Genomic DNA, 23,515 nt, shown 5'->3' with positions numbered 1-23,515 from the left:
ATTTTTGTTGAAGAATAGTTTTTTTGGGCAACGGGACAAACATCGGTACTTAGAGTCTCCTGAAAGCCTCATGTTCACCTTTTGTTTGGCATTGTGTCAAAAATACACAACAGTTAATCACATCCATCACAAGACGCTTTGATATACACTTAGCATCAATGAGCTAGCGGTGGTTGGTTTACAATGAAGGCCCCGGTCGTGTTGCTGTTTGCTAGTTTTTTGTCCCAGTGTTTGTTTACATTGCTAGGCAGGTGGAGTCCGACTTTCTCTCCTGAAACACCCGATCTCTTGTGAAGGTTGTAAAGCACGAGGGAGTGAAATGCGGCTCTTATTATGTTTCATACACTTGGAGGTTGTACGCCAGCTGACTCTGGGCAAGGCATTAATTCGGAAAGAATGACTGTCACTCAGGCCTTCTTAGCACGGTAAACAAGGGGAGTGCATGTGTTTTCTGCACCACCCAGAGTTTCTTGTTGTAACCGGAGTTCACTTGATCTATTGAGTATTTAATTTAAAGGCAGATAAACGCGTAGATCACGTGACCTCCTTGACAGAGGAGATAAAGTCTTGTTCTTGTAAAGATGGAGGGAGAGATTAACACGCCGTTCCTACGGCGATGATTCATGGGATGAAAGTATTTGTCCGATGATGGATCGAAGGGATCGGATGGATGGATGCGTCGTGACGCAAAGAACAAGATCAAGTTGTTTTCAGTCTTGTTATTTTCATCATTTTTATAAGATTTTCCAATTATACACTTTACATCATACAGTTTTGTATAGATCAAGCAAGTTAAATCCTATCATTTTTAAGTGTAATATCAACATTTTTATCAGTAATATAACAATTTTCAACTGTAATTAAACCATTTTCAACTATAATCAAAAATTTTCAACTATAATCAAACAATTTTCAACTAAAATCAAAAAATGTTCAACTAAAATCAAAACATTTTCAACTATAATCAAACAATTTTCAACTATAATCAAACAATTTTCAACTATAATAAAAACAATTTTAAGCTGTAATCAAACAATTTTCAAATAAAATCAAAACATTTTCAATTATAATCAAACAATTTTCAACTATAATCAAACAATTTTCAACTAAAATCAAAACATTTTCAACTATAATCAAACAATTTTCAACTATAATCAAACAATTTTCAACTAAAATCAAACAATTTTCAACTAAAATCAAAACATTTTCAACTATAATCAAACAATTTTCAACTATAATCAAACAATTTTTAACTCTATTCCAACCAATTTTAACTCTAATTGAACAATTTTCAACTATAATCAAATAATTGTAACGGTTTAGACATTTTTGCCGATAAAACAACATTTTTTTTTAATATCGCAAAGGACCAGAGAAAATAAGATTTCTTATTATCTTATTATTTCTGTCTCTTATTTATACCTTTCTGCTTCATGTATCTACTAACTTTCAGTAGAACAAGTTTCTTTCAGTAGGTTCCAGATATACGTGTGTCTGGTCATAAACACATCAACATATGTATATTTTAAACTAGTATTGCACAGAAATACTTGACATACATGCATACGTTTTGACATGCATACGTGCCCTCGTGCACACTCGAAAACACACACACACACACATTGTTTGAAATGTAAAAGCAGTGACGCAAACGAAGCCGTTTACACAACATCAAAGCTGTCGGCCGGTTATTTCCAAGTATTACTTCAAACTGGTTTATGCTATATTTAGCATTTCACTCTCCAAAGTAACCATTAGTTACACCGTCGCTCCGAGGAGTAGAGTTCAATGTCGCAGTCAAAGCTGTGGCTCCTGGGGGCGCTAAAGTTATTAATTCCACATTAAGAATGTTAATATTTTTTATAGTTTAAAGTAAAAACCTCAGTGTTTAGATGAAGAAATAGTGACCGGTCGTCTCAGGTGGTTCAGGATTTTCCTGCAGTTGGATGATCTTCAAAAAAAAAAGAATTCGCAAGACATCTCGGATCATAAATATCTCTTCCTCGTGATATTAACCTCTGGGTCGAACTATTTGTCTTGAACATGTGTCCATCGGCACAGATCGCCAAGTGAATCGATCTTAAGACACAAATATTCTAATATTTATTTTACCCATGCTTTTAGTTTTGTCAACATAATACACTAACCTTGTTTTTTTTTTACGCATTTCAAGATATCATTGATTTTCTTTAGGGTTCCCTGACTCACATGTAAAACACTAACATTTTGATTTGTGTACTAGGATTATAATTTGAAATAACACCAACAGTTGTCAACCCGTCAACCAGAGAATGTAAAATACGGACATTTTTAAAGAAATAAAATCAAACTTTTTTTGTCATAAAAGTACCACAAAGTACAGCGAATACATTCCATTGCTAATTCCAAAGAATTGAAAATGTGTTTCTTGTCCATCTGTAAAGAATTTTTCAGTTTTGTGTTAAACTGATTGAATATATATGTATTTATATTTTGAATAATACACACAGAAATCTTGGCGGTTTGACATGCAGACACTATGAAGAGATTCCTTTTCCACAAAAACGTTTTTGCTATTATAATATTGCAATATTTTCGACTCAACAATCTTGTGTTTCCCTTCTAGTGATAGATGATGCAGTTTTATTTAATCGTTCTTATTTTCAGTCTATTTTATTTAAATACCGATATTACTGAACGCACTGTAAATTCTATTTGATGAAGATGAGAATTAGCTTTTTAATGTATTTTTAAACCAAATACAATAATGTCTCATTTTGATTAAATACAATTATAACTGTACAGCTTTGTAAAAGAAACGGTTTCATAAAGTACCTCTTTTACAAAGTATCCTGTTTCATTTCACTCGTATGATAATAGTTTATTGAAAAAGTATTTTGTCGTTTTTTTTCCTCCTTCCACCCTTTGACCCGGGGTGAGACTATGGTTGGCCGTCATGGAAAAAACTTGACACTTGACTGATTCCTCGTGTAGACTTTATAGACGAAATTTACATTTATAAAGCAACTAAAGTGTTGATTTAAGTGTGTCTTAAATAGATCTACAACCTCTATTGTATCGTCAGTTTGTTTATGTTTGTACAAAACTCTCTTTTCATTGAAATATTGACATTAGAAAATGTGTTTAAGCCCCGCCCACTGAAAACACTTTTCTGGAGATGAAATCTTGTTTACCATAACCACACCCACTCTGCTGTGATTGGTCAAACAATGAGGTTTGTCAGCACACGTCATCAATCCCGGGTGTCTCCACCTCCAAGGGACTCGTTGTATGAACAAAGCGGGGCGTGATTACAGCTGGCTGGAGGAGGAGTGAAGCCATTATTACGCCATAATGCTCTCCGCTCTCGTAACCTCTCGTTCGCCCAGATTTCAGAGGGTAATAAAGTAATAAGTTCAAAACATGGTCATGATGAGAGACTTACTGCATCTTGGAGAGGAAGACGTCAACATTTGCGACATGAGAGTGAGTCAGGAGAGTTGGGTTTGCATATTAGTTGACCTTTAAGGAGGTTCTCAAGGTTGTCGTGCGACGGCTCGGCTCGGCTGGGAGTGTTGGTTTCAAACCCGGAGGCCGACGTCAGAAGCCGAAGCTGGCGGCTCCGCCCGATCTTTCCGTGCACACAACCTCATTGTTTGGGCTTTTGAAGTGCAGAATTCCAGTCGAGTCGCAGGGATTCCTCTCTGTGTAATGGCCCATTATGAGTCCTTTTCAATAGATGATGAGTTCGTGCCAGAAGCTAATATGTCTGGGCAGTCTTGGAATAGGGAGGCCGGTAAAGTGCTCCGTCCAGTCTGTGCTGGTGATGCAAGAACTGGTTGAAGCAGATCAGCTGGGTGAGTTAGATGAGCGAATTCCGTGTAAAAAGTTTGGTATGCAGCCCAAATTAGTGGAAACTAGAGTGTGACTCTATCATTGACTCTTCACCAGTCACTACAGATTCAAGGTTTGGCTTAAGAACGGCTGGCACGAGGTGCCTTTTTAGCAATTTTAGCAACAACAGTTTTTTGGTAGACATAGACATAGTCAAGCATCTCTGAATGAGATATTAATAAATGTTCCATAATGGGCGTTTGTATTGGCAAGCATCTGGCGATACAATACATATCAAAGGACTCACCGCAATACTGTAGTAACAATGATATATGTGTAGTATCGTCCAGTACTTGACTCTGGTGTTGCAGAATTTACAGACCACATGACTCTTGACGAAGTCGTTACTGCTTTGATTTGTTTTGAAACCAAAATATGTCCAAACATCAGCTTTAAAAAAAGCTGCTGGAGTCGACTGTATCCTCTCGCCCTCAGTCATCGTCAGGGTTTTTTGCGGAATTTTATAGTTCCTTTCACTGTGGTGAACGTAATGACTACTATCTACTAGCAGGAAGTTTAATTTCAACACATACATAAACAGTATTATGAATACTGTATAAAACATCAAATATTTGATATGAATAAAATATGATTTAGAAGCAACTAAATAATTATTAACAAAATATAAATCGATACTTTGTTGTGTTGAATATCACTTCAGTATCTTGTTTTTCTTACGTTATTCAGTGTGTCTTCCTCTTCCGACAGTTCATACTTTGAATACTTGCTCACATCTTAAATACACAGAATTTTCTAATAAATAAAATAAAATACTGTTGAACTTGTTTTGTTTTTTTGGTGCCACCGGTACCTCCCTCATATAAAGCACTACACCGTTCCCACCTCGCTTTCAGTTCGCAACACAAATATAAATCAAGTCTCCGCTGAGTTACGTCGATCTCATTGAACTCCAGCACGAAGTTGTTTTCAAGAATCTCAAGAATACCAGGTTCGGTTCCAGCCGTCGATATAATTCATCCAGGCTACAGGGAAACAACAGCGCCGACATGTTTGCCGAGCGGGGCCGGATAGATAAGACGTTTCCAGCCGATTGACTGCGAGTTGTTGCGCTCTGCCACCTCGGCTGACTGGCAGGTTGATTGATGGGTGCAGGTTTTATAGAGTGTTTGAACTGAGCCCAAGAGCAACTTGTCTGACATGGTTGCATGTAAAGTAGGGCAGGACGGCTTCAGCTGTAAATGGTTGAGTGTCGTTTTGACCTCTGGACCAGAAGTAACAGCCGTTTCTTTCTCCTTCACGACTTCTACCACCTACTTCTTATCGCATACACATTAATAAAGCTACATACGAACAATTTTGATCATACGGCGATGGGAGTAGGCCGCAACGCAGCGCGCCATTGCACCATCAGGTGCTTGCTTAGAGCGCAATGATAAAGAAATCTAACAGCTAGGATTTGAACCTGCAACTTCTTAGGCCACGGACATCTAATCGTCTGAGCTTTGTACTTCTTCTTCTTCTCTGATTCTTTTTTTTTAATGTATTAACCTTTCTTTAACTTCTATTTGATAATACTTTTAATGGGGAAATAATTTCAAAGAAAACGATGCAATATAAACCCCGGTTACCAAACGTAACCATAGTTCTACGAATGAATGCGAGACCCTCCAGCAGGGCTTCGCATCATGAAGTAGAACTATCGTTGGAAGAAGTTGTCAAATTAGGCTTGTGTATTTATGTGGCGCTCATGAGGTCAGATTAAAACTATTTCATTTATTTTAGAATATTTTTCATTTTATAAATAGGCTAATGATGATAATGATTATTTTAAGCCATAAAAATATTTATTTGATGATTTTCTTTTCTCTTCTCTTTCATTTTTTAGTCCTTTTTGGGAGTAATTATTTTGGAATTGGTGTTTATATCATAGTTTTATATCAGATTTTTTTTTTAAACAAGAAATATCTCATTTTGGTTTATATTAGGATGTCATGGCATATCCAAATTCCATCTTTTGCATACGATATTTATGGGGGGGTCAGGAATTACTGCTAAAAGTTTTACTTTTGAGAAAACAAATGATATAAAAGTAACATTATAATTATTGGACTAACATAACATTTAAAGATTAAACTATTCAGATAAATAATTCCTGCAGGTTATTTAAAGTCCTCGATTATAGTTTGTAGTTTGGAATTTAAGGATAATAAACGATAAATCTGGATTCAACATTTTGAATGATTAATTAAGCAGATTACACAACCAAACCCTGGCAGGAGCCAAGATCTCAAGCGAAAGGTGAAATTCATTATTCAAGATTAGCATTTGAACGGAATGAGTCAAAGATTTGAATTCAATTAACTTTGTGTTTTTGTTTATATTCGGCATAAAATCGTGGATGTTGTTACTTGAACACCTGTAGAAGAGTTTCTTAAAGTCACTGGACCATCTTTGAAGCAAACATATGCATCTAACTGGATCAAACCAGTTCGCTTCTCCTTTTTTTTTTTTCCCATCACCCCTCGACTGTTTCCAGCGCCGGGCGAGACGAGAGCGTGCGAGCGAGCAGGCGTGCGTTACGAGAACAACCTGCAGGCGTTTTCTTACTAATGCACGGTTTAACATAATTGACCGTGTTTTTAAACTTTACGAGCCTCACTATCTCAAAATCAAATCTTACAACCAAAGAAAAGGATCAGCATCTCCGGTGGAATATTTAGTATATATTTATTACATTTCTGCCAAAAAAAACTCGGCACATTTGAGACGAATCATTTCACAGAAATGACAAAAAAAAAGTGTTGAGCACCAACATGGTTCAATCTGAAGAAATAAATAATGAAGATTAAATAGCGAGTCCTGAGCTGCCGGTCCGCATGTGGACCACGTGTGCAGAGGATTTCAGTCGAACCCCGTCAGTGCAGACGGTGAAGCAGGTTCAGCCGCCCTTTCGTCGAGAGGTCGTTGACGGCTCCCACGAGTGAAATGTTATCAGAGTCCAGATCCAAGTCCTGAAGGGGAGCGACGTCCTTGAAGCTTGTCCCGGGTGTGATCGTCTTCTCCCCCCGACCTTGTTGTCCGGGGGTCTCTCTCTCCCTGTCGAGTCGAGCGAGTTTCCGCAGAACCGCGTCGAAAACTCTTGGGACTCCACGACTTTGTGATTGATGATTCTCAGAGGTGTCGTCCGGGGCGTCTTTAGGGGGCTCTTCTCTCGCCCGCCCGGGCCCTGGACCTGAGGCGCTGCCTCCACTTCCCGGAGATCAGACGGATCTTCAGGGCGTCTCTGAGCGTCTGCGGCGACAACCACGTCTTCACTCTGCAGAGGGAAAAAAAGTACACAACTGGTGAACTTTCGCCCTTTTGACTTAAACATGTTGCTACACACTTTACATTTTAATCAGGAATAACATTAAGTCAAGTATCAATAAATCAATAGATCAATAAAGTTTTACCTAACCTAACCTAAGTAGAAGTGTGGAAAATATTAATACACGTAAATATCCCGATGTTTTTAAGGATACTGTATCGATTAAAAGTATCAATATTCTTAAATAGAAACATATATTATAGTTAAAGTACTGTAGTTGTTTTTATGGTTAACATTTCAATTTCAAAGTGAGTATCAAATACATTTACAATTAACATGCAGTTATTCACGACATTTGTTCATTTTTGTGTTGCAATTAAACTTCCAGCGTTCTTTACTTCCTCCGCAACTTAATTAAAAATCCCTCCATATCCCAAAGGTAACTGAGGACAAGAGGATACAGTGGACTACAGCAGCTTTTAAAGCTCATGTTTGGACTTATTTTGGTTTTAAAGCAGTTACGACTTTGTCAAATGTCATGTGGTCTGTAAATTCTGCAACACCAGAGTCAAGTACTCGACAAATACTACATGTTCCAACAGTATCGCGTATCGTCGCCCCTATATCGTGATAGTTAGATTCTTGCCAATAAACAGGCGTTCCTATTAATCATATCTGTATGTTTCTACTGAAAAAAACTGTTTGTTAGCACTAACTGAACTGAGATGTATTTTTCCGGTGTCATCATATCATCCATGATCCTTCCAAAAACACGACGGGAGCCATAATTACTCGGCTCAGGATGCAGATCAAGAAGTTTTACTGGCGTCGTTACGGAGCTCGAACGATTCCCTCACATGTGGTTTTATCTCTGAACCTCTCGCAAATTAACACAATTATCCAGATTCTTTACCTTCTCGTTCCCCTCGTGCCGGCTGCCAGCTGGTGTTTGCACGCAGAATCCAAGCAGCCCTTGCGGTGAACCGACTGGATCTCCTCGTCTGGAGCTGCGTCCAACCTGTGATCCACAAAGATTTTGCTTATTAAGAAGGATTTCTTTTTAAAAAAGGGCGACATGTGGCGTCTTGTTTTGAGGTCGGAGCGGCACTATGTTTGCTATCAACCATTGTTTTCGTAAATTACCTGGGACGGTCATCCAGGTGGCAGAAGTCGGTGCACGAGCGGTCGTCTTTGTTGTGGCACCGGCAGCGAGCGCTCGGAGAATCCTGAGTCGCACGCTTGGTCCTCGGAGCGTTTCCCAGACCGTAGGACACGACCCGCCTGAAGAGATTTCAGTGGTTAAAATCAAACTTAAAGGAAGGACAACATGTTGCTGAAGCTCGACTCACTCAGGTGTGTTGACCCAGATGATGTCCAGGTGGCAAAAGTAAACGCACTCCGTGTCCAAGAAGTTGGTGCAGGAGCAGCGTTTGGTCCGCACGTGGTGCTCCGAGCCGGACCTGGTCGGGGTCTCCACGGTGGGCGCAGACAGCACTGGAATGAATAGAAGAATAAACATGAGTTGAAATAACAAGACTCCAGAGTAATAAAAAAAAAACCTCCAGGTGTGAATATTTACCTGTGCGGAAGATTCCAGTGAGAGCGAGAGAAACCAGAGAAATGAAAAAGTATAAATCCATCTTTTATATTTTGAGGATAATAGTCCACGAGTATGATCCAGTGATTCAGGAGCAGACCTGGAGCTTCTGTTAGTGTGAGAGCACATGTGAGACACTTTATAGCAGCAAGTGCTTCTCCTCCTCCTCCTCCTCTTTCTCTTCCTCCTCCTCCTCCTCCCTCTCGTCTAAACACACCGTGTGCTTTGACTCTGTATTCTAGGCTGATAAGAAGTGGCTGCGGCTGGAGTACCGCTGTTAGACGGCAGATGGTGGCAGAGTGCGCTCTTCTTACGTTTTTTTCCATGGAATTTCTACAAATAATTCAATGTCTGAGTCATTTGCTGCAGAGAATGAAAACGTTGAATCTCAAACACTGCGTGAAGCTTCTATTTGATTTTTAAAAGTACTTTTCTAAACTGTATTTCCTTCACATTTTTTTAAAACATAATTTCCTGTAAATATAGACTAAAAATCTTTATTGTATTATGTGATTTTGTTTATTTTAAATATTTAATATTAATTTACCATATTTACGTGATTTACTATCATTATGAAATATTCAATATAATATAAATATTTTATTATTGTTAGTTTTCTCTGGTATTGTAAAGCGACCATGAAATCACCTTTAAATCAAATGTATTTTATTTTATTATTATTAATTAAACTATCCCTTTTTAATTCTGACCCATGTTAAATAGAGGGACAATTGGATACATAAAAATCACACCTTTCAAAAAAAAAAAAAAAAATTTATGTATATATGTATATATATATGTCCTATCCTCAATCCTATATTTGACATACAAGTTAATTTAATTAAATCTTCGACTCATTCCGTTCAAATGCTAATCTTCAATAATGAATTTAACCTCTAAGTTTACAACTCATGGTCAAAATAAAACCAGCAAATAAATAATTAAATTGTGTAGGAACTTGAGATCTTGGCTCCTGCCAGGGTTTGGTTGATTAAATCTGCTTAAGTATAAACGCTTAGTATCACATCAATAATGTATAAATTTATTATTAAATGAATGAACGTTTTGTTAAGAAATTACTTCTTTTAATGAATGTTTATTCATTATTCATTATATAATTGGTAATTCTAAGCCGAACCTACAATCTAAAGACATTTATCTTGTAGTGGGTAAAAGAGACCACAAAGTATAATTTGTTTAATGTAGAAAACAAAATCCCTTCTTATAAATTAACTGTTTTATGGTTCATATTAAACACATGTTCATTCTTAAAGGGCGCATCACTAGTGATGATGGTTTGATCGAGTCATAATCATTCATTTTTCGACATATATCAGCGGTTTAGGGCCATAAAGTCAAATTAATCGATGCATTTGTCGCTTGAGTTAAAGTATGGTGGAGTTGCTGTTCTCTTCCTCCAGGGGTCGCTGTCGACCTTTATATTGTCTGGTCGTGGGTCCAGTAGTCAGTCAAGGTGGATCTTCTCACGGGCTTCTGCTGCAGTAGAACCACTTTAGTAAAGCTAGTTGTGTCAATAAATGTATTCAATTTAAGAATAGTTATTAACAAGGAACATCTAATGTGTATTTTTAAGTGTCATTATAAGGAGGTGATAACTGCAGTTCTTCAACATCACGAGTGGGGGCAGTAGAGTGACACAATTGAACATCAGTAACAGTATTATATGCTGTAGTTATACTTGAATTACTGTGTTTTCCGTGCAAAATGTTACTTGTTATTTAGCAACAGGGTATGAAAATATTTTAGGATAACAATAGTGTTATTTCCTTCTTAAAGTTGATTCTCCTCGTGTTTTTTAAAACACTTGCTTTATTCTTTTTTGCATCGTTGGTCTATTTAGCGTCAGCATCGTTTATGTGTTAGCAAGTTGTTGCTACTTATAGCTTGTCAACAGTACCGTAAATAAAACCCCACGGACTGGTTAAATGTTGAGGTTATTTTTGTTACCGTTCTACATATAATAAAGTGTTTTAAAAATTGAATAGGACAACATGCAAAAATCACATTTATGTCCATAAAGATCTCGCCATAACACTGGATTAGCAGGAGCAACAGGTTTATCTGCAACTCATTTCCTATACTTTATTCAGTTAAATTCTAATATAATCCTTTGTTTTTATAAATAATAATAACATAAAACTACTCTCAGACAGTAATAATCAATACAAATACTCTTTACATTTCTTCTCTTGCTGTGGGGACCGGTTTTAAATCAGTACCGGTCCCAAAACCACTGCCTTAAATCAATTTTTAATACGATGTGAGACGACACACACGATTGTTATGCTTGTAAACAGATTTTTACTGATACATTTAATAATATTGATACAGCAAAGTGAAGCTACCGTAATGCACAGACGTATGAACTCAGCGATCATAGTGGGCACTAGATGAATCATAATAAATAGTTGAACACAACATCTGTACACAAAAAAAAAGAAAAAAAAACATTGCCCCATATTCCATAGAAATGTACATATACCAGCACGACAAAGATGATTCCATAAATTTTACGAATGACCTCTATAATAAAATCTTCCACTGGTTGCCTCTAGTTTTTGGGGAATAAACACAAGCGAATACAGAGTCGTAAGGAAGTATTTACAGTTTTCGTAACCAGATATTCCATAAAGGCACAATTGTCTATACAACATGTACAAAAGAATGTTTGTGAGCTGACACAAACGTAAAAATAAAATGATTGGTCATCATTAGAATTTTTTTTTTTTTTTTTTTTAGAATTGCACGTACAAGAATGAATGTCAGCATCTGTGCTTTGAAAGGGGGTTTTCGCCAAGAAGCGACCCCCCCCTCTGAGAAGTGTTTTCAGTCGTACAAAGTGACAGATATTACAAAAAAATAAACAAAGAGCTTTTTTCCACAAGGGGGGTGAGGGGTGGGGGGGTGGTGTTCAGGTGGCGATCACCAGTCTGTCCTCGTCGTCACTGGACGCCTCATTAAAGTCATCGTTCATCTTCTGCCAGCTGACCCCCGCGGGTGGCCTCTTCGCTGGGGGGTCACCTTTTCCTTCGGCCGGCGAGTCTTTTCCACTCTCGGCGCGAGGACGCGTCGGGGTTCGCGTCCGGGATATTTCCCGCTTATGCCTTTCCACCGTTTCCCTCGGCTCCGCGTCGCTGCTCCCTTCGGGGCTCGACCTCCTGCCGGCCGTTAATTCCGGGGGGCTACTGATGACCGACAGGACGGGAGGCGAAGCAGCCGCGCGGCTCAACGAAGAAGCCATGTCCGTTTGCGGAGGAGGTTGTGCTCCAAAAGTGTCCGGGCTTCCTTGCCTCTCGGAGGCAACAGGGAGGGGACTGAGCGTGGACAAGGGGCTCAGCGACGGTATAAGTGCGGGGAGGGCGATGTTGAGGATCTGTAAACCCGGGACGTGGGCGCCGTTGCCGCCTTGGCTGGTGGGGTTCGCGGCTAAAACCTGAAGGCCCAGGGTAGCACCGAGGGTGAGCCCTTGCTGGGGTAAAAGCTGGGTGGATCCCACGCCGGGGTTGGTCAGACCCATGAGGTTGAGCGTCTCGAGTCCCATCGACTGCATCGTCGAGCCTTGCAATCCGGCCATCTGACTGAGAGGGAAGCACGGCAGGACGTTGCTCACGGGCTCCTGGAGCACCAGAGGGTGAGTCTGCAAGCCTTCCGGGTGGGGGGGCGTGATGGACGGCGGGAGCGGGGACGCGTTTCTGTGGATGACGCCTACCGCCGGAATGGTAAGCTGCACAGGACCGGCTTGGATCGGCACGAACGTCGAATACGCCGCGAGTCCGGCGGGCACCAGTTGGATCCCGCCCACGGGGACCATGCTGAAGGAGTTGTGGATGGGGTGCTGGGAGTGCCGGGGAAGGTGGCTGAACAAGTGAGTGTGGCTCTCCGGTATTCGGGAAATATTATGGGATGGAAACTGGATGGCACTTTGAGAGAGAAAGGAAGAGGTCTGAGTGCCGCGGTCGACTGGCATTCCCGAATCACTGGCTGGAACGGTAGGTGGTGCGGAGGAGGAGGAGGAGCCCTGAGAAAAAAAGCAAGAGGGAATGTTAAACCATCAGTCATTGTCTACAAAGAATCCTCTAAGATAAATTGATCAATTAAAATATTTGACTGAATTCAAGACACTAAAACAAGACCAACACTATTCACCTTTGTTTCTCTGCACTCGCAGGAGCATTGAAGTGTCTCACATGCAGTATTTTTGTAGATAGGAAACATGTGAAGCAGGCTGGGACGAGCAGAGTGACACACAATGAGAATACACGGGTCTCACCTGGCCAAGCTTGAAGCCTTTGCCTGGCACTGGGGGACTGGGGGGGATGTCAAAGTCGGGGTAGTCGATGGACATCTGCCTGCAGGGCGACACCGGGCTCATCATCTGCACCGATTCCGTGTCCGAGGTGTAGGAGTCGCATGTGCCGAGGACAGGTGGAGGTGAGCTCGGATGGGAGGCCGAGCTATAGAAGGATTTTGAGATGGACATCTGCCTGCTCAGGGACACCGGGCTCATCATTTGGACGGATTCAGAGTCGGACGTGTGACACTCGGGAGGCCGAGACTGAGTGAGAGCCAGAGAGACTGAGCTGATGGACATTTGGGCCAGCAGGGCACTCGGGGGGACTTCGGTGTCTTTGGAGGGGATGTGCTGTGGGCTGGCAGAGACCGAGGGGTTCGTGGACAAGCCGGATTCCGCTTGGCTGTCTTCCTCCTCTTCTTCGTTGTCGTCGTTATCCTCGTCGTCCTGGCCGTCCGAGTCGTCCCCGTCTGAATCCTGGCGATCGGCGCTGCCTAAGTGACTGCGGTCGCCTGTCGAATGGATGGAAGGTTAGCGGTCGTCACGTTACCAACATCTGATCGAACCACGGAATCTGTTTCATCGTGGCTGGAACACCTCACCATGATTGGGTTCAAGAGTAAGTAAGTAAGTAAGTAATATTTATTTATATAGCGCTTTTCGAGACCAATTCAGTGTATTTCGAGTGGCATTATAGTCACCGGTGTCTACACTACTATAGTCCTGAGAAACTGTTATTCACTGATACCAAAATATATTTTAACCTTGTCTCCGGGGGCATCATGTACTAAGGGGTCGTACGATGAAAAAAACGCGTGGACATACTTTTCCACGTCAAAGTCCATATGTATCAATAAGGAAAAGAGTGGTAAAAAGGTCGGACCTTATGACACGTTTGTAGTTGGCGTACTTCCTCATTTACCGCTCAGATTCATGTCATGACATCAATAGTTTTGTACTGAATATTTTAATCCGCTATTCAGAAAAAATGTAAAGGAATTATGAGCTTGTTTTTATAATACAATTAACAAAATGATCAGCGTCTGATGCTTCAAGTTCTCTACGAGAGTCACAGACGTTCTTGCGAAATCTAGTCAGATTGATTAAAGTGAAATGAAAGCAGCTAAAGTCATGTGATACGTGATCAGAGCAATCTCCTTGAAAATCACTTATATAAACACACCGTCACCTGATTTCTTATTTGTAATTTGTAAAAGAAAAACTTTTATTTTATAAATGTAACAAGAATTTGCGCATGTTGCGAAGCTGTGCCACACATTCATATGAAGTTCAGATGATCAGACCATCTTCATTGTCATCATCAATACTCAGCACTTTAAGTTACTGATTTACAGTTTTATTCTTGTTAAACTCCATTTTAATATGTTAATAAAGTATTCGCATTAATAATTGTGTATATAAAAGATAAACATTTACACAAAGTGGTTTTGTATTTGTGTGTCCGCTCAGATTCATACATCTGAATATTTTTGAACGTGCATCATTTTCTGGATTTGAGTGTACGACCGTATTTAAGTAAGTAAGTAAGAATGTCATTTATATTTGTAGAGCGCTTTTCCAGACCAGGGTCAGAAGATCCACAAACTTCTTTGCACACGAGGCCCCGGGTCTCTCTAGTATATATCTCTATAGTAACAATGCAACTATTGTTGGGCCTATTGTGTTGAAAAACAAGTCTAAAGAAATATTAACAGCGAAAAATCTTAGAAACTTCTACCATTGTAGCGAGCGGCAAACAATGGTTGTTACAACAGTCAACATGTGCTCCAGGGCATCTGGAAAAGACGCTCACAAAAACAAGTTTGGAACAAACATCTAAACTCCTTCCTTGTGGGCGACCGCACATCTGTGACTCAGTCACTCTTCTCGTCATGTTCACACTGCTGCTGTTGTGCGTAAACACCATTTATCTTGATTTATTGCCAGAGTACAATACCACCTACAGGCCTAGCATATCCACTTACAGTGGTTTTCGTCTATGTCCCGATGACACAAGGGGCCAAATTCTTTTAGCGGTTTCTTAATAATCGTGGGATTTTAATATAGTCTTTTTATTCATTGAAGCTGAATTAACTTAATTATTTATTGTGTCCACTAAACATATTTTAGGTTTAGTTGTATTGTTGACCTCCCGGAATCTCTATTCCTCATCTTATCTTCATAGGCACAACAATAATCGTTGTTGATTTTGAGTCAACCACACTTTAGCAGGATGGATTTGGCCAAACATGTGGTCTAAATCAGGGGTCCCCGATCTTTTTTTTGGACTGGTTTAATTCAGGGATTATATTCACGGACCGACCGAAGTATAAACACTTGTTCCCACTAGTTTACAGGTTAAGTTTTCGAGTAAACTTGACTGAAATGATGCTTCAAGATTCACAGGCTAATGTTACTTCAGAGAAAATACTATCTTTTTAAAGCAAAACACCTTTCAGACCATTTTTTATCCATCTTTACAGTGTACTTTCTTCATAAAACTATGAAAACGATTGAATCAACTAGCCTCTCTCACTGCAAAGTATCGTTCTACTCAAGGCTCCTGGCCATTTGTGAGGACATCTGGTATAATAAGACAATTATTACGATCGTTTACAAGTTTGATTTCTTTTTATTGTAAGATAAAGACTAAGAAGGACTAGACGCTCACTGGTTCTAAATCGACCGGAGGGGGAAAACACTTGCACCCCGACTGTGTAAACACGATGTTTTCTCTGAACGTTCTCACCACTGGAACATTAGTGAACATCATTGTGAAGTCGTTTCACACATTGTGGAAAAACCTCCCAGGCATAGTCCACCGCGGCGGCGTTGTTTTCCCCCCGGAGATTCATCCCCGACACGAGCAAAAGAGGGAAAACAAATGTGGTCCTGGAGACTAGCAATGTGCTTGTCAGCTGCCTCGTTCTGGTTGTTTTTGTTTTTTCTAATTTTAGATGCAGCAATTTCCTCTTTCTTAACGCTGTGCAAACCACCCACGTGCACGCCGAGTTAACACAGGAAGAAGCTGCATTTAGAATTTTCTAATTACACTGTCACAGAGCCATTGATTAACAAAAACAACAGAGACCGTCTTGGCATCTCGTACCATCGACACCTGTTGTGTGTTTTTTGACTGTACCTGAGTCTTCCGCGTCCTGGTCTTCAATGGGTCCTGCTGGCACACCCATCTCCAAACACTTCTTGCTGTGAGCCTTTGACTTCATATGCTTGGTCAGATTTCCTACAGGAGAGGTGGGTGGAGTTTTTACAACACACGCAGAGATTTTTACGTAACAAAAAAAATTGTCTCTGGTGCTCGCTGCTTGTAAAGGCAGAGCAACTGATAAAGACATTTTTAAATGAACGTGGGTTGCAGTGACACCAAGAGCTGTTCTGCAGTGACGCGTGGGAAGTCAAGTTTGATAAAGACTGGTGAATCATGATATCTTGGTGCAAACGGACGCTATATTCTAGTTGGAAAACATAGAGACACATTTTGCCTTTTATTTTTTTCAGATGCCGTTCAAACGCCGCCTTAAATTTAAACAATAGCATTCTCTGGTCTGCAATGGCCAGTACCAAGCAGGAATTATAAAGTAGATTAAGAACCAAACAAGATCTCGGACAGTTGGTACTACCACATAGACGCTCTAGCTTTGGCTTAATAAAAGTAAGGCATAAAATGTGATCAGATGAACTAAGAATTGATAATGGCAAAGATAAGGAGTTCTATGTCCAGGACTTTTAGCAACTGGCGACCAAAGAGCTACTGAATTCCAGATTCCCAAGTATTACCCATCAGCCGTAGAACAATAATACAGTTCATTCATTTCATTGACGTGACTGCAACACCACCAACATTTAAACACCACCTCCCCCATTATCACGTATGAGAAAATATATGATCTCAAACTTTAAACCTTTGTCATAGCTGTAATTTGCGAATTCAAAAACAAGACAAAAGACTCACCTTTCGTCTTGAAGGAGAAGTTGCAGTGGACACAGTGGTACGGGCGAACATCCGAATGGGTGCGAATATGTTTGCGCAGCATGCTCGGCTTCTTGCAGCGAATCTCGCACTCCTCGCAGATGTATTTGCCACGACCTCGACCTCGTACGTAGACGTATTCTTCATTGGATTTGTATCTGGTTAGAGGAAAGGAACAACAGTTAATTAAATTATACACTGCAATTACTTAGTTTTAATTGGCGTCAAGAGCAATAGTTCATTCGTACCCTCCGTCAAATATCTTGACTCGTCTTGGTTCTTGCTTGGAGGAACTGCTGTCCTTCTCAGACTCGTTGCTGGTCTGGGTTTCTGGTGCTACTTTATTCCTTCTTTCAGCTGATACAGGCCTTTTGGTCACTGGAACCTACAGATATTCAATCAATGAATAAATCTAATAATAACAATAACACAAAAAACAAGAGCTGCATGAATAAAAAAAACATGATTACCCTTGGAACGATGTCTTTCAGTTTGCTCGAGTATGACAAGATGTCCGATTTCCCAGTCGTCCTTATGGCGGAGGTGTATTGTATTTTTTTGGAGGTCTGTTTTGAGTCGAATAGAGACATGACGACCTTGGTGGGCAAGCCAAGTGGGTTTGGGTTGTTTGGGCTGACGGCCCAGGAAGTGTACGCAGAGGTCTTCAGATCCGTCTGAGGTACGTGGATAGATTTTCTTTTCATCAAAAAGCACCAGGTGTAAGTGGTGGTGGTCTTCAGGCTGGGAAATGACAGCCGGTGACTGTCTTTGGTGTTGACCACAGAAACCGACGTGGTCAGTTTTACTTGACCGCTCTGGAAAGTCGAGGGTCTGATAGGAGATTTACTCGGAGTCCATCTTTGCTGGTCGGATTTTTCTTGAGGCTTGAGATGAGTTGTTGGATGAACGTTGCTTTGGTTGCTGCATGAATTCAAGGGGATTACGATGCTCGTGTTTTTCTCTACCAATGTACAATCAGGTGACATGGGCTTGACATCATCGGTCGCTTCCGTGTCCTTTTCTTGGTCACTTTTAACCTGGGGCAGTGGGGGGGCGTCAGATTCGATGGGGCTGTCTACTGGCTCCGTAGTGCAAACCTGTCTAACAAGCATTAGTTTCCTCTGGCGCGTCACCTCCGCCATCTTTGAGTTCAGATAACTGACTGACCTGCCATCTGTTAGACAGGCTACCCCGTGTTCGTCCTTGGCACGTTTTTGGTGTTTTTCCATGTAAATGTCCAAGCTGTTGGCCGGTGACAACATTCGTTTGCTCGAGGCAGTGGGCTCCTGCTGAGGACAAAGGTTTACAGATGCCATTTTCGGTGTGCAAGTGGTAGACTCAAGACCAGAGGCTCCATCGGCACAATTGTTTTGACTGTTAAGTGTGTGATTATCATCTTCTCCGCCCTGAGAGGGAGAGAGACTGTTTTTGTAGGAGATCACAGGTGCTGACTGCAGTTGTTCATGAGTTATCAATATTTGTGGCAATGTTTTAACACTGGTTTGCAACTGATCAAATTGATCTCTTTGCAGTTCACTTGGGAAAACAACTTTTGTCTCTGGATGTGCATTATATACATTCTTGTGCATGTCTGAAGACTTTGAAACGCTCAAAACAGGATTGGCAATAGGGATTGTTAAGATTGGCATGGTAAGCTGAGTTCCATGAGTACTTGAAAAGGAGAATGTTTGGCTCGCTCTCACAGCAGGGCACTGAAGCTGATATTTGGGCACTAACGATTTACTTTCTTGTGTTTCCATCTGCTTGTTTTGCATACTTTCCCGACACACAAGGATCTGGTTTACTGGTTGTACCTTCTGGCTTATTTGAACTCTTGAGGTCTGATGCCAAGGATGTGGAAGTCCCTGAACTTGAGGCTGTTGATTTGAGCTTCCCAAATGAATGCTTTGCACCATTTTCTCATTCTTTTGCAATGGTAGTTCCCCAGACTGTAGGACAAAAGGTTGTGTTGGAGCCCGCCTGTTGGCAATATGAATTTGTTGGGGTCTGTGCTGATAAAAAGAACTAATATTTGTGAGTGATGCCTTATCCAGGGGTATGACTGTTTTCGGAATAGACTGTTGACTCTCCGGACCGATCTTTAGAGACATTTGTCTAACTAATGGTCCTCGTCTCCGTTCAATTAAGGGAACTTGAGAAATTTGACCACTTTTTGTATGTGGCGCAGGTGATGGAGATCTTCTGGGCGATACATTTCCACAGTCAAAGGACTTGCTACGGTAGTCGCATGAGATTTCCACAGATGGTGGAGTACAAGTGATCTGTTCAGATGCAGCACGCCTCATCATTCCTGGCACGCCCAGGGTGTTGAAAGCTCCTGGCTGCCCCTGTGGCTCTGCAGCTTTGCTAACACTCTCCACTCTTAAAGGACTTTCTGATCGGGATGTCTCGTCTCTGTCGAAAGAAGCTGAAATACTTGAGCATCGTGAGAGACTGCTGTCTCGACTGAGACTACGCGAAAGACTAGACTCAAAGCTGGAGTCCCCGGAGGAGTGGTCCATTTGTGCCAGACGGATTCTTTTCTTTTTAGGTGGAAGTTTTTCCGTAGGTAACTTAGACAAACTCTCACTTCTTTGAGGCCAGTTAAACTGATCCACCGGTTTTTCTGTTGACTCAGATGTCTGCGTTTCATGTTCTCTGTCTGAGTCTTCTGTGACCAATATCTCAGGAACCTGGATGTTGTTTTGACGCACTAGACGAGACTGGTGAACAGGAGTTGTATGCTCACCAGCTGTTACTGCTGGGTTTTCCTGACTGCTTTGTTCCATTCTGTCCCTTCCATAGTTGGTCATTTTTAGATTTGATGTTTTTTCCGGGTAAGCATCAGTAACCGTGTTCTCTCCTTTAGGCTTGTTCACAAGCTCACTTTCCTTTAGCTCAACGGAAGAAGCTCTTTCAATAGATTCTGTCTCAAATGAACTTGGACGACTTAGAGAATTAGTGTGTCTAATGACTGAAGTACCACTGCCTTGTCTTTGCATCTCACCCTTAGGCGAATTGCTGATTTGACTCTCTCGTATTGGTGACAGTCTGGAGTCTGTACCACTTGAACCGCGCGATAAAAGCTGCATTTGAGATTGTTTTAAGGGGCTGTTCTTCTGCTGGTCGACTATGACGGCATGCTGAGGAATATTCTGACTCGTCAGAGATGTTTGTAATTGGCATGAATCAAAACTGACTGAACACGGTGGTTTAGTTTCCGTCGGGGATTGATCATCCTCGTCTCCGACACTTTTCATTTTCCTCCTTTTTCTGATTGATGTTTGTTGATCTACTGCTCCTGATCTAGCAATCAGGGGTTGCTGTACAGTAACCTGAAAGACGTCGTGATCTGTTTCTTTTACAACATTGGGCTTGTTTTTTGGACCATGAAGTTCTGAGCAATAAAATTTTTTGTGCGTTTCGAAATTCTCCAACTTCCTGTACCTGTTTCTACACGTTTCACATTCGTACATAGTACCTTTGTTCTGCTGTGGCTTTCTCTGCCTGTCCTGTCCAAATTCGAAAGAATGGCTCCGCTGAATCATTTCAGTGGAATTACTGTAAACATGATAAGCATCTTCCATGGAACGTACGGAAGAAAGAACATGTCCCTCTCCCGTGGAATAGTCCTCCACAACAGCAGATTGTCTGACCAAAGTGCGTGAATGTATGGCTGGATTAGGGGTGGAGGGAGCCGAAGAAAAGACATCATCATTTAATGAACTGATTTTTTCATCGAATGAATGACAGATTCTCAAAGGATGTGGGAGTTGAGCAATGTTGAGCGGAAGAGTAGAGTTTCCCGGGGTAGTTGGCATGGAGTTACTTCTTGTGATTGGCAAACAATCCATCGGGGGATATTGAGATGGAACAGATAAAAGGAAGACTGGCTTTGATTTATCTGTTGGAGTAAATGGAGACTTTGGGATGTCTGAGCTGGAACTGGACCTCCTTCCCATGGGCTTCAGATCAAATTGAAAAGAGTCTTTAAATATGTAAGATTTTGGTGAATCAATGCTGCACCTCCTGGAAAGAGAAGTCCTTCTTGGCTTTACACTATCCAGCTGCTTGTTGTCCACTACTGCTTCATTATCAGAGATTAGCTTTGAAATTCGTTCTTCCAGAGACAGCGTTTTTGCTTCTAGTGGTGGCCGCATCTGGCCCTCTGTAGACTGTATCTTCCTCTCAGATGTTACATGCATCACGGTAGCGATAACGGGAGAGACGTTGACAAGTCCATTCTTTATAATATCCGTTTCCACTGGTGGCGTTATCTTTACGAACGGACTTGGCGGACTCATGGCCTGGTCCGCACTTTCCGAGCGGGAGAAGTATCCCGAATCTGTACTTCCCAAGCTGCGTGGACTTAACAAACACTTGGCTTGTTGCTGTTGTGAAAAATCTGTTGCTTGCTGCCTCTGAAGCTGACCATGCCCGCCCAACATAGGAGATTTGCACTGCTGGTCTTCATCTTCACTCACTGTTTCAAGTGCAGGATTTGTACCATCTACTTCCTTCAGAGATGACAGGACGGTTATGTTTGATCTTAAATTGGCAGCCTGAAACTCTCGTTGTCTTTGTGCAGCTGTCTGCTCAGGTGCCGACCCCGTCACTCGTGGGCTGTCTGCTCTGAGGGGCGACACGTTAACTGGATAGAAGACAACTTTTGGAAGTGCAGCTGTCGCTTTTGGTTCTTGAGCACGCTGAATAAGTACTGGTTTGATTGAGTCCACTGCAACTGAAGAGTCTCCTTCTGGTAATGCGGAAGCACACTGTAAGCTCTTTTCAGACAGAGCTGCGACACTTCCCTGTGAAGATTCAGGATCGTGGTCTGCAGTGCTACCTTCCTCGTCGCTGTCCCCGCTATCTTCTGCTTCGGAATGTATTCCGAGTGCTTTATCCGATTCTTGCGAAAGCGATCCTCCTCCTGACTCAGAGCGTGCAATCAGACCCAGTTTTATAGCGTGGGCATGCGATTTCTTGTGCTTGTACAAGTTGCTTTTGGTTTTGAAAGAGAAACCACAGGTCACGCAAGGGTACGGCCTTTCACCCGTGTGAGACCTGATGTGTTTGAGCAGCACACTTGGCTTTGCACACGCTCGCTGGCAGTACTCACAAACATATTTTCCTTGCTTCTTCGGCTTTTGGTCCTTCGAGACCTGGTCAACCCCGATGTTCATCACAGTCGTCACCTGGAGCTGGTTGCTCCCAGGCGTAACCGGAACCTGAATGGTGCTGGGAACGCTGGCTGAGATGGACTGGCATGTTTGGACCACAGGGGGTTGGCTTTGTGGTAAAATCTTGGAGCTTGAAGGAATGGGTGTGTGAGTTATCGTGGCTGGTCCAGCATTAATGCTCATGTGCAATCTTGGCTGCTCTGGATTTGAGACGACCGGCATATAACGTTGAGCAGGAGACATGGCAGGAGACTGCAAGGGGGCACTCTGAAGAGGTGCCTGTACATTGGATTGAAGCTGTGGTGCAATGCCGATGAAGTTGCCTTGTTTATCAATGTAGTACGTCTGCATGTGTGGAGACTGCAGACCCATATTCAGCGCTGACATGTTCGTGATTCCTCCACTAGGGTGAGCGGCGAATGTGTAAGATTTACCAGTGGTTGTGACCTGCTTTTTCTTCTCGGAGAGAATACTCAAATCAGACTCCATGGCCCTCAGTAAGACATCAAGGGGAGCACTTTTTTGAGAAAGATCCTCTTCACGACCTTGCTTGTTACTGGTGGTCTCTTGAGGAACGTTTGCCCAAGTTAAAGCACTCTTGTAAACATCTTCAGCATCACGTAAAGCTGGATTTGAGGAAGCATCCTCTAGCTGCACTTGATCACTATCAGTGGAAGAGACACCCCCTTCAGGTGTTTGAGTGACTGGTTGGACACATGGTGGATCTACCTTTACGCTGGATGAGGGTGAGGGGCTTTGCGAAGGACTGCTGGAAGAGCAAGAAGGGATGATTTCTTTAGCTGTTACATGGTGAGTAACTTCTGGGTTTTTCTGCTTCAAAGGTTTCTTCACTGGAGATTTGGGGATTTTCTTCAGCTGGTTCTCCCCGACAACCTTCTTCCTCTTCAGGCCTTTAACGCTGTCCACATTTCTTTTGCTGTCAGTGATCCCTATGGATGGAGACACAGCAATGAGTGACAGATAAAGCAAGTTTTTTTTTACATAACAGACACCATAGTCTGTTTACCAACGATCTGTCTTTCTGACCCTGTGAGGAAACATTGCATAAGTTCACCAATGCCTCGTCACTGATTCCTGGCCTGTGAAGGTATTTCCCTGGATGAGGTCAGAGTCCCTGAGGGCCACCAGTATAATTAGATTAAGGAACGCCTTGCCTTTACATAACTTAATCTTTTCCTCCACAAACATGCAAGCTACCAGAGCTGCACAGAACAATCACGGTATTGAGGGCCCGTTCTGCAAATAGAACTCAACATGTGTAAGATGTTGTTGT

At 41.7% G+C, this 23,515-nt stretch overlaps 2 protein-coding genes across 3 annotated transcripts in view; both read right to left on the bottom strand.

The window, feature by feature from the left end:
- Nucleotides 1–6,544: 6,544 nt before the first annotated feature.
- edn1 (endothelin 1) lies at nt 6,545–8,848 on the bottom strand. The gene is made up of 5 exons (XM_087785699.1): nt 8,721–8,848; nt 8,491–8,635; nt 8,285–8,422; nt 8,055–8,159; nt 6,545–7,150 (listed from the first exon to the last, which is right to left on the bottom strand). Exons 1-5 carry the CDS (start codon nt 8,779–8,781, stop codon nt 7,030–7,032), a joined length of 570 nt encoding a protein of 189 aa, XP_087641825.1. The 5' UTR covers nt 8,782–8,848; the 3' UTR covers nt 6,545–7,029.
- Nucleotides 8,849–11,037: 2,189 nt separating this feature from the next.
- The window catches only part of hivep1 (HIVEP zinc finger 1), a 55,874-nt gene continuing 43,396 nt past the window's right edge, over nt 11,038–23,515 (bottom strand). Inside the window, exons 4-9 of one of the 2 annotated variants that reach the window (XM_087786457.1) lie at nt 17,512–23,171; nt 17,290–17,426; nt 17,024–17,199; nt 16,193–16,294; nt 13,030–13,562; nt 11,038–12,777 (exon numbers count right to left, since the gene is read on the bottom strand). In XM_087786457.1, coding sequence (XP_087642583.1) covers nt 11,671–12,777; nt 13,030–13,562; nt 16,193–16,294; nt 17,024–17,199; nt 17,290–17,426; nt 17,512–23,171 — 7,715 coding nt within the window. In that variant the 3' untranslated portion in view covers nt 11,038–11,670. Of the gene's footprint in view, nt 12,778–12,905; nt 13,563–16,192; nt 16,295–17,023; nt 17,200–17,289; nt 17,427–17,511; nt 23,172–23,515 lie in introns of both variants that reach the window. The other variant, XM_087786458.1, reaches the window with a different exon arrangement.

This window comes from Callionymus lyra, chromosome 3 (assembly GCF_982586985.1).
Source record: "Callionymus lyra chromosome 3, fCalLyr1.hap1.1, whole genome shotgun sequence".
In the NCBI taxonomy this organism is placed as follows: domain Eukaryota; kingdom Metazoa; phylum Chordata; class Actinopteri; order Syngnathiformes; family Callionymidae; genus Callionymus; species Callionymus lyra.
Note: the sequence above shows the minus strand (reverse complement) of the source record. Positions and strands in the feature narration are given on the sequence as shown.

What these genes read in the sequence shown, in the direction of transcription:
- edn1 (XM_087785699.1), bottom strand. Translation starts at nt 8,781, where the DNA reads ATGGATTTATACTTTTTCATTTCTCTGGTTTCTCTCGCTCTCACTGGA. An exon ending in CACTGGAATCTTCCGCACAG is followed by an intron (nt 8,636 to 8,720) that starts GTAAATATTCAC and finishes TATTCATTCCAG; the next exon opens with TGCTGTCTGCGCCCACCGTG. An exon ending in GGCACGAGGGGAACGAGAAG is followed by an intron (nt 7,151 to 8,054) that starts GTAAAGAATCTG and finishes TTCCCTCTGCAG; the next exon opens with AGTGAAGACGTGGTTGTCGC.